The sequence below is a fragment of the Pseudophryne corroboree genome, chromosome 3 (assembly GCF_028390025.1).
Source record: "Pseudophryne corroboree isolate aPseCor3 chromosome 3, aPseCor3.hap2, whole genome shotgun sequence".
Taxonomy (NCBI): Eukaryota; Metazoa; Chordata; class Amphibia; order Anura; family Myobatrachidae; genus Pseudophryne; species Pseudophryne corroboree.
The window spans coordinates 224,025,833-224,040,560 of NC_086446.1; the positions used below are offsets into that span (position 1 = coordinate 224,025,833).

Sequence of the window (14,728 nt, forward strand, 5' to 3'; positions counted from 1 at the left end):
GGTTTTTTTTTTCTTCTTTTCCCACACAATTGACCTGCTGCTCTTTGCGCCAGTGCAAAATTAGAAAATGGCGAATTCAGAATTCACTCGATTAGAGATCTCTCTTCCAAACTATAAAACTAAGGCGGTAATTCAATTTCCCCCTATAGCCGACACTGTCGAGGATCCCTGTGTTTTCACACAAAAACTGCCTCGGAAAAAATGAGGTAATTGAATTGGGCATTTACCTCAGGTAATTTAATTCCCTCCTTGTAGTGCAGCCTGACACCGTGTACATATGTGTCAACTCAGTATTCTTAGGGGGGAATTCAAATGTTTGAAAAGTCAGCTGGGTGTCTGTTTTTTCCTGTCTATTAGATAGGAAAAAAACTGACTTCAAACATTTGAATTCCCCCCCAGTATCTTGCAAGTAAAAAAAGCTTTTGTTATTGAATTGCTATAAAGTAAGGCTCACCCAGGAATTGAATATAAACCATTTATCTTTTGTTACAAATGTGTGACATCTTATCTCCTGTTTATCTATGTGTAGGTGCAGAGCAGTATAGCGAGTATAAAGGCTACGCTGAAAGCTACAGATGGGATCGTCCTCATAGAGATGAAACTGCACGGTACGTGTAGCAATATCTTTGTGTGTTGGAGTTTCTTGTTGAGCTCTATTTTCCAGTCCTTTTGCCATTTACATTTACCCCGTAAACAGTACAGGAATGCTTTGTCATTTAACCCAGTGTGAGTCTTTAAGCAGTTTAGTCCTGTAACGCTAATAACTAGTTTTCTTGTTCAGTTTGTGACACACTAATACCCCGTTCTGATTGCTATTGCTTGGTCACGCCTGGGAATTGGATACAGGTCCTTCCTGGGTGCGACCCGGCATTGGAACTGTGCAGTGTGAATGGGGTGGCTTCCCGACCCGGCAATATGCCGGGTCTGGTTGCCATTAGGGGGAAGGGGGACAGAGGCGGCATCGGGGGTGGTGGCAGCGCTGGAGATGAGATCATCTTCGTGCCGCCTCTCCCTATGCTGTGAACGGGTAGCGGGTTGCATCGACCCGGGTAACCCGTTCACACTGTGCATGACCCAGTAATAACTCTTCTTTATTCCCGGGTTGAATTACCGGGTCAGGCAACCCGGGAATTCGGCAGTGACCCGTTCATACTGCACAGCGACTCGGCAAAATCCCGGGTCAATACTGGGTTATTTGTGCAGTGTGCATGGGGTATAATAGGCAGCTTACAGTAAGATGTAACATTTGTAGAGGGTCCCAGACTATTAAGACGTAAATTAAACCCTGTGTACTTTCTTATAGACTCTCTTTTTGTGCTGTGAATGATTTGCCTCAAGGTGGTTATATGTATTAGATTGTAATGACATAGATGTGCATACAGTGATGCTGGAGATAGGTGTGGGGTATGCAGCAACATATTTTTGGAAATCTGTTTATTCGTTTTGAGATTATTCCCTCTGCCCTCTCTTGTGGACACAATTATGTCCCCGTCCCCCCCTCCCTCCCTGTAATTATCTAGTTTTTATATATGTGTGTATTTCTGTGCCTACTTGTGTATCTCTGTGTGGAGTAAATCTCCTGGCAGGCTCTAATTTATGTTTATGGTGTTTAGAATAAAATTGAAATCCCACAACCTGGACCTGATCAATAAGATTAAATAAATGTAAGCAAATCTACTCCTTTTGTATCAAATCAAGTTACTGGTTGGCAATTCCATGCCAGCAGTCCAGCACATTGCTGAATTCTGGCAGCTGAAGGCTCTGTGTAATTGTTTTTTTGGTTATATTTTGTGCAGACTAATGTTTCTACATGTACAGATGTAGGTGTAGCCAATGGAGCTATTACCGGCTGCAAATAGTCGCAGCCTGGCATGCCATGCATCGCAGCTAAGATGAACATGGTATTCTGCTTCACACCTTAATCCAAGAAAACAAAAAGAAAATATTATGTTTACGTTAACGACTATTTCTCTGACGTCCTAGTGGATGCTAGGAACTCCGTAAGGACCATGGGGATTAGCGAGACTGGGCACAAAAGAAAAGCTTTAGGACTACCTGGTGTGCACTGGCTCCTCCCCCTATGACCCTCCTCCAAGCCTCAGTTAGATTTTTGTGCCCGGCCGAGAAGGGTGCATTCTAGGAGGCTCTCCTGAGTTTCTTAGAAAAAGTTTAGTTTTAGGTTTTTTATTTTCAGTGAGACCTGCTGGCAACAGGCTCACTGCATCGAGGGACTAAGGGGAGAAGAAGCGAACCTGCCTGCTTGCAGCCAGCTTGGGCTTCTTGGCTACTGGACACCATTAGCTCCAGAGGGACCGAACACAGGCCCAGCCTCGGAGTCCGGTCCCAGAGCCGCGCCGCCGGCCCCCTTACAGAGCCAGAAGCAAGAAGAGGTCCGGAAAAATCGGCGGCAGAAGACATCCAGTCTTCACCAAGGTAGCGCACAGCACTGCAGCTGTGCGCCATTGCTCCTCAGGCACACTTCACACTCCGGTCACTGAGGGTGCAGGGCGCTGGGGGGGGGGCGCCCTGAGCAGCAATAAAAACACCTTGGCTGGCGAAAATACATCACATATAACCCCCAGGGCTATATGGATGTATTTTAACCCCTGCCAGAATATAGCAAAAAGCGGGAGAAAAGTCAGCCGAGAAGGGGGCGGAGCCTATCTCCTCAGCACACTGGCGCCATTTTCCCTCACAGCTCCGCTGGAAGGACGTCTCCCTGACTCTCCCCTGCAGTCCTGCACTACAGAAAAGGGTAAAACAAGAGAGGGGGGCACTAATTAGGCGCAGTATTAACATAACAGCAGCTATAAGGGGAAAAACACTTCTATAAGGTTAATCCCTGTTTATATATAGCGCTCTGGTGTGTGCTGGCATACTCTCCCTCTGTCTCCCCAAAGGGCTAGTGGGATCCTGTCCTCTATCAGAGCATTCCCTGTGTGTGTGCTGTGTGTCGGTACGATTGTGTCGACATGTTTGAGGAGGAAAATGATGTGGAGGCGGAGCAATTGCCTGTAATAGAGATGTCACCCCCTAGGGAGTCGACACCTGAGTGGATGGGCTTATGGAAGGAATTACGTGACAGTGTCAGCTCTTTACAAAAGACGGTTGATGACATGAGGCAGCCGGCTACTCAGCTTGTGCCTGTCCAGGCGTCTCAAAGGCCATCAGGGGCTCTAAAACGCCCGTTACCTCAGATGGCAGACACAGACGCCGACACGGATACTGACTCCAGTGTCGATGATGAAGAGACGAATGTGACTTCCAGTAGGGCCACACGTTACATGATTGAGGCAATGAAAAATGTTTTACATATTTCTGATAATACAAGTACCACTAAAAAGGGTATTATGTTTGGTGAGAAAAAACTGCCTGTAGTTTTTCCTGCTTCTGAGGAATTAAATGAAGTGTGTGATGAAGCGTGGATTTCCCCCGATAAAAAACTGATAATTCCTAAAAGGTTATTGGCATCATACCCTTTCCCGCCAGAGGATAGGGCACGTTGGGAAACACCCCCTAGGGTGGATAAAACGCTCACACGCTTGTCTAAACAGGTGGCACTACCCTCTCCTGAGACGGCCGCCCTTAAGGAACCTGCTGACAGAAAGCAGGAGAATATCCTAAAATGTATATACACTCATACGGGAGTTATACTGCGACCAGCAATCGCCTCCGCCTGGATGTGCAGTGCTGGGGTGGCTTGGTCGGATTCCCTGACGGACAATATTGATACCCTAGACAGGGACAGTATATTACTGACTATAGATAGAGCATTTAAAAGATGCATTTCTATATATGCGTGATGCACAGAGGGATATCTGTCGACTGGCATCAAGAGTAAGTGCGCTGTCCATTTCTGCCAGAAGAGGGTTATGGACGCGGCAGTGGTCAGGTGATGCGGATTCCAAAAGGCATATGGAAGTATTGCCTTATAAAGGGGAGGAGTTATTTGGGGTAGGTCTATCAGACCTGGTAGCCACGGCAACTGCTGGGAAATCCACATTTTTACCCCAGGTAGCCTCTCAACATAAGAAGACGCCATATTATCAGGCGCAGTCCTTTCGGACCCATAAGGGCAAGCGGGCAAAGGGCTCCTCTTTTCTGCCCCGTGGCAGAGGGAGAGGGAAAAGGCTGCAGCAAACAGTCGGTTCCCAGGAACAGAAGCCCTCTCCCGCCTCTGCCAAGTCCTCAGCATGACGCTGGGGCGTTACAAGCGGACTCAGGCACGGTGGGGGCCCGTCTCAAGAATTTCAGCGCGCAGTGGGCTCACTCACAAGTGGACCCCTGGATCCTTCAGGTGGTATCTCAGGGGTACAAATTGGAATTCGAGACGTCTCCCCCTCGCCGTTTCCTAAAGTCTGCTTTACCGACGTCTCCCTCCGACAGGGAGGCGGTATTGGAAGCCATTCACAAGCTGTATTCCCAGCAGGTGATAATCAAGGTACCCCTCCTGCAACAGGGAAAGGGGTATTATTCCACGCTGTTTGTGGTACCGAAGCCGGACGGCTCGGTGAGACCTATTTTAAATCTAAAATCCTTGAACACTTACATACAGAGGTTCAAGTTCAAGATGGAGTCACTCAGAGCGGTGATTGCGAACCTGGAAGAAGGGGATTATATGGTGTCTCTGGACAAAAAGGATGCTTACCTCCATGTCCCAATTTACCCTTCTCACCAAGGGTACCTCAGGTTTGTGGTACAGAACTGTCACTATCAGTTTCAGACGCTGCCGTTTGGATTGTCCACGGCACCCCGGGTCTTTACTAAAGTAATGGCCGAAATGATGATACTCCTTCGAAGGAAGGGAGTTTTAGTTATCCCTTACTTGGACGATCTCCTGATAAAGGCAAGATCCAGGGAACAGTTGGAAGTCGGGGTAGCACTATCTCAGGTAGTGTTGCGGCAGCACGGTTGGATTCTCAATATTCCAAAATCGCAGCTGATCCCGACGACACGTCTTCTATTCCTAGGGATGATCCTGGACACAGTCCAGAAAAAGGTGTTTCTCCCGGAGGAGAAAGCCAGGGAGTTATCCGAGCTAGTCAGAAACCTCCTAAAACCAGGCCAAGTCTCAGTGCATCAATGCACAAGGGTCCTGGGAAAAATGGTGGCTTCCTACGAAGCAATGCCATTCGGCAGATTCCACGCAAGAACTTTTCAGTGGGACCTGCTGGACAAATGGTCCGGATCGCATCTTCAGATGCATCAGCGGATAACCCTGTCACCAAAGACAAGGGTGTCTCTCCTGTGGTGGTTACAGAGTGCTCATCTTCTAGAGGGCCGCAGATTCGGCATTCAGGACTGGGTCCTGGTGACCACGGATGCCAGCCTGCGAGGCTGGGGAGCAGTCACACAGGGAAGGAATTTCCAGGGCTTGTGGTCAAGCCTGGAGACATCACTTCACATAAATATCCTGGAGCTAAGGGCCATTTACAATGCTCTAAGCCTAGCAAGACCTCTGCTTCAAGGTCAGCCGGTGCTGATCCAGTCAGACAACATCACGGCAGTCGCCCACGTAAACAGACAGGGCGGCACAAGAAGCAGGAGGGCAATGGCAGAAGCTGCAAGGATTCTTCGCTGGGCGGAAAATCATGTGATAGCACTGTCAGCAGTGTTCATTCCGGGAGTGGACAACTGGGAAGCAGACTTCCTCAGCAGGCACGACCTCCACCCGGGAGAGTGGGGACTTTATCCAGAAGTCTTCCACATGATTGTGAACCGTTGGGAAAAACCAAAGGTGGACATGATGGCGTCCCGCCTCAACAAAAAACTAGACAGGTATTGCGCCAGGTCAAGGGACCCTCAGGCAATAGCTGTGGACGCTCTGGTAACACCGTGGGTGTACCAGTCAGTGTATGTGTTCCCTCCTCTGCCTCTCATACCCAAGGTACTGAGAATTATAAGACGGAGAGGAGTAAGAACTATACTCGTGGCTCCGGATTGGCCAAGAAGGACTTGGTACCCGGAACTTCAAGAGATGCTCACAGAGGACCCGTGGCCTCTACCTCTAAGAAGGGACCTGCTCCAGCAAGGACCCTGTCTGTTCCAAGACTTACCGCGGCTGCGTTTGACGGCATGGCGGTTGAACGCCGGATCCTGAAGGAAAAAGGCATTCCGGATTAAGTCATCCCTACCCTGATCAAAGCCAGGAAGGATGTAACCGCAAGGCATTATCACCGTATTTGGCGTAAATATGTTGCGTGGTGCGAGGCCAGGAAGGCCCCTACAGAGGAATTTCAACTGGGTCGATTCCTGCATTTCCTGCAAACAGGAGTGTCTATGGGCCTAAAATTGGGGTCCATTAAGGTTCAAATTTCGGCCCTGTCGATTTTCTTCCAGAAAGAACTGGCTTCAGTTCCTGAAGTTCAGACGTTTGTCAGGTGGGTGCTGCATTTACAGCCTCCTTTTGTGCCTCCAGTGGCACCTTGGGATCTCAATGTAGTTTTGGGGTTCCTAAAATCACATTGGTTTGAACCACTCACCACTGTGGACTTAAAATATCTCACATGGAAAGTGGTAATGCTGTTGGCCCTGGCTTCGGCCAGGCGTGTGTCAGAATTGGCGGCTTTATCCTATAAAAGCCCTTACCTGATTTTTCATACGGACAGGGCAGAATTGAGGACTCGTCCTCAATTTCTCCCTAAGGTGGTTTCAGCGTTTCACCTGAACCAGCCTATTGTGGTACCTGCGGCTACTAGGGACTTGGAGGACTCCAAGTTGCTGGACGTAGTCAGGGCCCTGAAAATATATGTTTCCAGGACGGCTGGAGTCAGAAAATCTGACTCGCTGTTTATCCTGTATGCACCCAACAAGCTGGGTGCTCCTGCTTCTAAGCAGACTATTGCTCGTTGGATTTGTAGTACAATTCAGCTTGCACATTCTGTGGCAAGCCTGCCACAGCCAAAATCTGTAAAAGCCCATTCCACAAGGAAGGTGGGCTCATCTTGGGCGGCTGCCCGAGGGGTCTCGGCTTTACAACTTTGCCGAGCAGCTACTTGGTCAGGGGCAAACACGTTTGCTAAATTCTACAAATTTGATACCCTGGCTGAGGAGGACCTGGAGTTCTCTCATTCGTTGCTGCAGAGTCATCCGCACTCTCCCGCCCGTTTGGGAGCTTTGGTATAATCCCCATGGTCCTTACGGAGTTCCCAGCATCCACTAGGACGTCAGAGAAAATAAGAATTTACTTACCGATAATTCTATTTCTCGTAGTCCGTAGTGGATGCTGGGCGCCCATCCCAAGTGCGGATTATCTGCAATACTTGTACATAGTTATTGTTAACTAATCGGGTTGTTGTTGTTGTGAGCCATCTATCCAGAGGCTCCTCTGTTATCATGCTGTTAACTGGGTTCAGATCACAAGTTGTACAGTGTGATTGGTGTGGCTGGTATGAGTCTTACCCGGGATTCATAAATCCTTCCTTATTGTGTACGCTCGCCCGGGCACAGTATCCTAACTGAGGCTTGGAGGAGGGTCATAGGGGGAGGAGCCAGTGCACACCAGGTAGTCCTAAAGCTTTTCTTTTGTGCCCAGTCTCCTGCGGAGCCGCTAATCCCCATGGTCCTTACGGAGTTCCCAGCATCCACTGCGGACTACGAGAAATAGAATTATCGGTAAGTAAATTCTTATTTCTCTATCGTCCTAAGTGGATGCTGGGGTTCCTGAAAGGACCATGGGGAATAGCGGCTCCGCAGGAGACAGGGCACAAAAAAGTAAAGCTTTTACCAGATCAGGTGGTGTGCACTGGCTCCTCCCCCCATGACCCTCCTCCAGACTCCAGTTAGATTTTGTGCCCGAACGAGAAGGGTGCAATCTAGGTGGCTCTCCTAAAGAGCTGCTTAGAGAAAGTTTAGCTTAGGTTTTTTACTTTACAGTGAGTCCTGCTGGCAACAGGATCACTGCAACGAGGGACTTAGGGGAGAAGTAGTGAACTCACCTGCGTGCAGAGTGGATTTGCTGCTTGGCTACTGGACACTAGCTCCAGAGGGACGATCACAGGTACAGCCTGGATGGTCACCGGAGCCGCGCCGCCGGCCCCCTTGCAGACGCTGAAGAGAGAAGAGGTCCAAAATCGGCGGCTGAAGACTCCTGAGTCTTCATAAAGGTAGCGCACAGCACTGCAGCTGTGCGCCATTTTCCTCTCAGCACACTTCACACAACAGTCACTGAGGGTGCAGAGCGCTGGGGGGGGCGCTCTGAGAGGCAAATAAAAACCTTATTAGAGGCAAAAAATACCTCACATATAGCCCACAGAGGCTATCTGGAGATATTTAACCCCTGCCTAACTTCAAAAATAGCGGGAGACGAGCCCGCCGAAAAAGGGGCGGGGCCTATCTCCTCAGCACACAGCGCCATTTTCTCTCACAGAAAAGCTGGAGAGAAGGCTCCCAGGCTCTCCCCTGCACTGCACTACAGAAACAGGGTTAAAACAGAGAGGGGGGGGCACTGATTTTGGCGATATTGTATATATATAAAAGATGCTATAAGGGAGAAACACTTATATAAGGTTGTCCCTATATAATTATAGCGTTTTTGGTGTGTGCTGGCAGACTCTCCCTCTGTCTCCCCAAAGGGCTAGTGGGTCCTGTCCTCTGTCAGAGCATTCCCGGTGTGTGTGCTGTGTGTCGGTACGTGTGTGTCGACATGTATGAGGACGATGTTGGTGAGGAGGCGGAGAAATTGCCTGTAATGGTGATGTCACTCTCTAGGGAGTCGACACCGGAATGGATGGCTTATTTAGAGAATTACGTGAGAATGTCAACACGCTGCAAGGTCGGTTGACGACATGAGACGGCCGACAATCTATTAGGACCGGTCCAGGCGTCTCAGAAACACCGTCAGGGGTTTTAAAAACGCCCATTTACCTCAGTCGGTCGACACAGACACAGACACGGACACTGAATACAGTGTCGACGGTGAATAAACAAACGTATTTCTCATTAGGGCCACACGTTAAGGGCAATGAAGGAGGTGTTACGTGTTTCTGATACTACAAGTACCACAAGAAAGGGTATTATGTGGGAGTGAAAAAACTACCTGTAGTTTTTCCTGAATCAGATAAAATAAAATGAAGTGTGTGAGGATGCGTAGGGTTACCCCGATAGCAAATATTGGCGTTATACCCTTTCCCGCCAGAAATTAGGGTACGTTGGGAAACACCCCTTAGGGTGATAAGGCGCTCACACGCTTATCAAGTGGCGTTACCGTCTCCAGATACGGCCGCCCTCAAGGAGCCAGCTGATAGGAAGCTGGAAAAATATCCTAAAAAGTATATACACACATACGGTGGTTATACTGCGACCAGCGATCGCCATCAGCCTGGAGATGCAGTGCTGGGTTGGCTTGGTCGGATTCCCTGACTGAAAATATTTTATTCATGTAGAGCATTTAATAGGATGCATTCTATATATATGTATGTGAGATGCACAGAGGGATATTTGCTCTCTGGCATCAAGATAAGTGCGTTGTCCATATCTCCCAGAAGATGTCAGGGACACGACAGTGGTCAGGTGATACAGATCCCATACGGCAGATGGAAGTATTGCTGTATAAAGGGAAGGAGTTATTTGGGGGTCGGTCCATCGGACCTGGGGACCACAGCAACAGCTGGGAAATCCAACCTTTTTTACCCCAAGTTACATCTCAGCTAAAAAAGACACCGTCTTTTCAGCCTCAATCTTTCCTTTCCCATGAGGGCATGCAGGCAAAAGGCCAGTCATATCTGCCCAGACATAGAGGTAAGGGAAGTAGACTGCAGCAGGCAGCCCTTTCCCAGGAAAAGAAGCCCTCCACCGCGTCTGCCAAGTCCTCAGCATGACGCTGGGGCCGTGCAAGCGGACTCAAGGTGGGGGGGTAGTCTCAAGAGTCTCAGGGCGCAGTGGGATCACTCGCAAGTTGACCCCTAGATCGTACGAGTATTATCCCAGGGGTAAAGATTGGAGAGTCGAGACATCTTCTCCTCGCAGGTTCCTGAAGTCTGCTTTACCAACGGCTCCCTCCGACAGGGAGGCAGCATTGGAAACAATTCACAAGCTGTATATCCAGCAGGTGATAATCAAAGTACCCCTCCTACGACAAGGAAAAGGGTATTATTTTTCCACACTATATGGTGGTACTGAAGCCAGACGGCTTGGTGACACATAGTCTAAATCTAAAATGTTTTGAACACTTACATAAAAGGTTCAAATCGAGATAAAGTCACTCAGAGCAGTGATAGCGAACCGGAAAAAAGGGGACTATATGGTGTCCCTGGACATCAAGGATTACCTCCATGTCCAAATTTTGTCCTTCTCATCAAGGGTACCTCTGGTTCGTGGTACAGAACTGTCAATATCAGTTTCAGACGATGCCGTTTGAATTATCCACGGCACCCCGGGCCTTTTTACCAAGGTAATGGCCGAAAAGATGTTTCTTCAAAGAAAAAAGGCATCTAAATTATCCCTTACTTGCACGACCTAAAAAGGGCAAGTTCCAGAGAACAGTTGGAGGTCGGAAGAGCACTATCTAAAGTAGTTCTTCGACGGCACGACTGGATTCTAAATATTCCAAGAATCGCAGCTGTTTTCCGACGATACGTCTGCTGTTCCTAGGGATGATTCTGGACACGGTTCAGAAAAAGGTTTTTCTTCCCGAGGAAAAAGCCAAGGAGTTATCCGACCTGTCAGGAACCTCCTAAAACCAGGAAAGGTGTCTGTACATCAATGCACAAGAGTCCTGGGAAAAATGGTGGCTTTTTACGAAGCAATTCCATTCGGCAGATTCCATGCAAGAATTTTCCAAAGGGATCTGTTGGACAAATGGTCAGGGTCGCATCCTCAGATGCACCTGCGAATAACCCTGTCGCCAAGGACAAGGGTATATCTTCTGTGGTGGTTGCAAAAGGCTCATCTATTGGAGGGCCGCAGATTCGGCATACAGGATTTGATCCTGGTGACCACGGACGCCAGCCTGAGAGGCTGGGGAGCAGTCACACAAGGAAGAAACTTCCAGGGGGTATGGACGAACCTGGAAAAGTCTCTTCACATAAACATTCTGGTACTAAGAGCAATCTAAAATGCTCTAAGCCAGGCGGAACCACTCCTGCAAGGAAAACCGGTGTTGATTCAGTCGGACAACATCACGGCGGTCGCCCATGTAAACAGACAGGGCGGCACAAGAAGCAGGAGTGCAATGGCAGAAGCTGCCAAGATTCTTCGCTGGGCGGAGAATCACGTAATAGCACTGTCAGCAGTGTTCTTCCCGGGCGTGGACAACTGGGAAGCAGACTTCCTCAGCAGACACGATATTCACCCGGGAGAGTGGGGTCTTCATCCAGAAGTCTTCCACATGCTAATAAACTGTTGGGAAAGACCAATGGTAGACATGATGGCGTCTCGCCTCAACAAGAAACTGGACAAGTATTGCGCCAGGTCAAGAGATCCACAGGCAATAGCTGTGGACGCACTGGTAACACCTTGGGTGTACAAATCAGTATATGTGTTTCCTCCTCTGCCTCTCATACCAAAGGTATTGAAGATTATACGGTGAAGAGGAGTAAGAACAATACTAGTGGCTCCGGATTGGCCAAGAAGGACTTGGTACCCGGAACTTCAAGAGTTGGTCACGGACGACCCGTGCCCTCTACTTCTGAGAAGGGACCTGCTACAACAGGGTCCCTGTCTCTTTCAAGACTTACCGCGGCTGCGTTTGACGGCTTCAAATTTCGGCCCTGTCAATATTCTTCCAAAAAGAATTGGCCTCAGTTCCTGAGGTACAGACTTTTGTTAAAGGAGTACTGCATATACAGCCTCCTGTGTTGCCTCCGGTGGCACCGTGGGATCTAAATGTAGTTTTAGATTTCCTCAAATCCCATTGGTTTGAACCATTGAAAAAGGTGGATTTTAAATATCTCACATGGAAAGTGACTATGTTACTGGCCCTGGCTTCCGCCAGGAGAGTATCTGAATTGGCGGCTTTATCTTATAAAAGCCCTTATCTAATCTTCCATTCGGATAGGGCAGAACTGAGGACTCGTCCGCATTTTCTCCCTAAGGTGGTATCAGCGTTTCACCTGAACCAACCTATTGTGGTGCCTGCGGCCACTGGCGACTTGGAGGACTCCAAGTCGTTGGACGTTGTCAGAGCCTTAAAAATATACATTTCAAGGACGGCTGAAGTCAGAAAATCTGACTCGCTGTTGATACTATATGCACCCAACAAGTTGGGTGCCCCTGCTTCTAAGCAGACGATTGCTCGTTGGATTTGTAACACAATTCAACTTGCTCATTCTGTGGCAGGCCTGCCACAGCCTAAATCTGTTAAGGCCCATTCCACAAGGAAGGTGGGCTCATCTTGGGCGGCTGCCCGAGGGGTCTCGGCATTACAATTCTGCCGAGCAGCTACGTGGTCGGGGGAAAACACGTTTGTAAAATTCTACAAATTTGATACCCTGGCAAAAGAGGACTTGGAATTCTCTCATTCGGTGCTGCAGAGTCATCCGCACTCTCCCGCCCGTTTGGGAGCTTTGGTATAATCCCCATGGTCCTTTCAGGAACCCCAGCATCCACTTAGGACGATAGAGAAAATAAGAATTTACTTACCGATAATTCTATTTCTCGGAGTCCGTAGTGGATGCTGGGCGCCCATCCCAAGTGCGGATTATCTGCAATACTGTACATAGTTATTGTTAACAAATTCGGGTTATATTGTTAAGGAGCCATCTTTAAGAGGCTCTTTCTGTTATCATACTGTTAACTGGGTTTAGATCACAAGTTGTACGGTGTGATTGGTGTGGCTGGTATGAGTCTTACCCGGGATTCAAATTGCCTCCCTTATTGTGTACGCTCGTCCGGGCACAGTACCTAACTGGAGTCTGGAGGAGGGTCATGGGGGGAGGAGCCAGTGCACACCACCTGATCTGGTAAAAGCTTTACTTTTTTGTGCCCTGTCTCCTGCGGAGCCGCTATTCCCCATGGTCCTTTCAGGAACCCCAGCATCCACTACGGACTCCGAGAAATAGAATTATCGGTAAGTAAATTCTTATTTTTTTATATTATCCAAACTGATTTAGAAAATATATGATTGTAGATGTTACTGGCCCTGATTCAGAGATGGACGCAAATGCCTACACAGCTGCGATCCCGTACACGGCAGTTTTGCAAACATAAGGAAATGTCACCATCGGCAGGATTTGTATTGAGACGCACAATGGTGGCGCATGAGATCCGCCGTTTGTGTGCAAAGGCGCAACCATAAGACGCATATTGGTCGATATTTAACCTTCTGAGTAACCCTAGCACAGCATGGCTGACATAAGTAAGGCGCTGGAGCCATATAAACTGTGTAGAGCAGAGGTTCTCAAACTCAGTGCATGTTTTGCAGGTAACCCAGCAGGTGCACAGGTGTATTAATTACTCACTGACACATTGTAAAAGGTCCACAGGTGGGGCTAATTATTTCACTTGTGATTCTGTGAGGAGACCTGCAAAACATGCACTGTGTGGGGTCCTGAGGACCGAGTATGAGAACCTATGGTGTAGTGCACAGGTTCTCAAACTCTGTCCTCAGGACCCCACACAGTGCATGTTTTGCAGGTCTCCTCACAGAATCACAAGTTAAATAATTAGTTCCACCTACGGACCTTTTACAATGTGTCAGTGAGTAATTAATACACCTGTGCACCTGCTGGCTTACCTGCAAAACATGCACTGTGTGGGGTCCTGAGTACCGAGTTTGAGAACCACTGGTGTAGAGAATTGCAGACCCTCCAACATGATCCACCCCACTAGGTACAAAATGCTCTGTTCCTGGACTTCCCTCTTAATTTATGATTTCCATCACCTGTGTTGAACTAGTTAAATGATAAGAAAGCTGTTTCTTCACAGGTGATGGCAATAATAAATTAAGAGGGAAGTCCAGAAACAGTGCATTTTGTACCTAGTGGGGCGGGTCATGTTGGAGCCTGGGGAATTGAAGTCCAAAGGCTGTGACACGCGCCTGAAACAGTTACAACGCACCTGTGTTTGAGTGGCCAGCGCACCTGTTACTACTCACAAACACTTCCTTACATTGCCTCCATCTCTTCATCAGGCACACTGTATGTTACTCGCAGAGCTGCTGCTTACACTGTGACCTAGCCAGATTTTCCCTCTTCTCTTACACAGAGACCACTGGCAGAGACGAACAACGGAAATTGTTGCAATTGACGCTTTCCACTTCCGATCATATACTTCCCAATTTTCCCCAGACATGATAAAAAGGGAGCTGAACAAGGCAGGAAACTTTATTTGTCTTCTGTGTTTTTTTTTTGTGTGTGTATAGTAATAGAAATACAATGTTTGACATAATGAAAAAAAAAAAACATTTTATTCACATTAAGGGGACAATTTATCAACGAGTTTTAGCAATTTAATATGACAGGACCATTTTTGTAGTTTATTAAATTCTACCCACTGGAGGTGCAATCTAAATTTAGACCCGATTTCCATTTGGGCGTTATCGTTCACGCCACGCATCGGTAATGATGTCATTATGTCAACTCCCTGCACATCCCCTTGGAGGAGGTTTACTAAAATTCTAATTACATAGGTATTCTTCAGGTGGGAAATAGGAGAACTATATTGAATTTCAGCTTCCTAACATATCGGGAAGTAAGAGAATTAGGGGGACATTTACTAAGCAGTGATAAGAGCAGAGTAGTGAGCCAGTGGAGAAGTTGCCCATGGCAACCAATCAGCACTGAAGTAACAT

General features: G+C 48.0%; 1 protein-coding gene across 8 annotated transcripts in view; it reads left to right on the plus strand.

Moving 5' to 3' along the window:
• Positions 1-14,728, plus strand: part of PARG (poly(ADP-ribose) glycohydrolase) — a 330,974-nt gene that overhangs the window by 281,025 nt on the left and 35,221 nt on the right. For all 8 annotated transcript variants that reach the window (XM_063958841.1, XM_063958842.1, XM_063958844.1 and 5 more), the window contains 2 exons: positions 530-608; positions 14,143-14,251. In XM_063958841.1, coding sequence (XP_063814911.1) covers positions 530-608; positions 14,143-14,251 — 188 coding nt within the window. The remainder of the gene's footprint in view (positions 1-529; positions 609-14,142; positions 14,252-14,728) is intronic.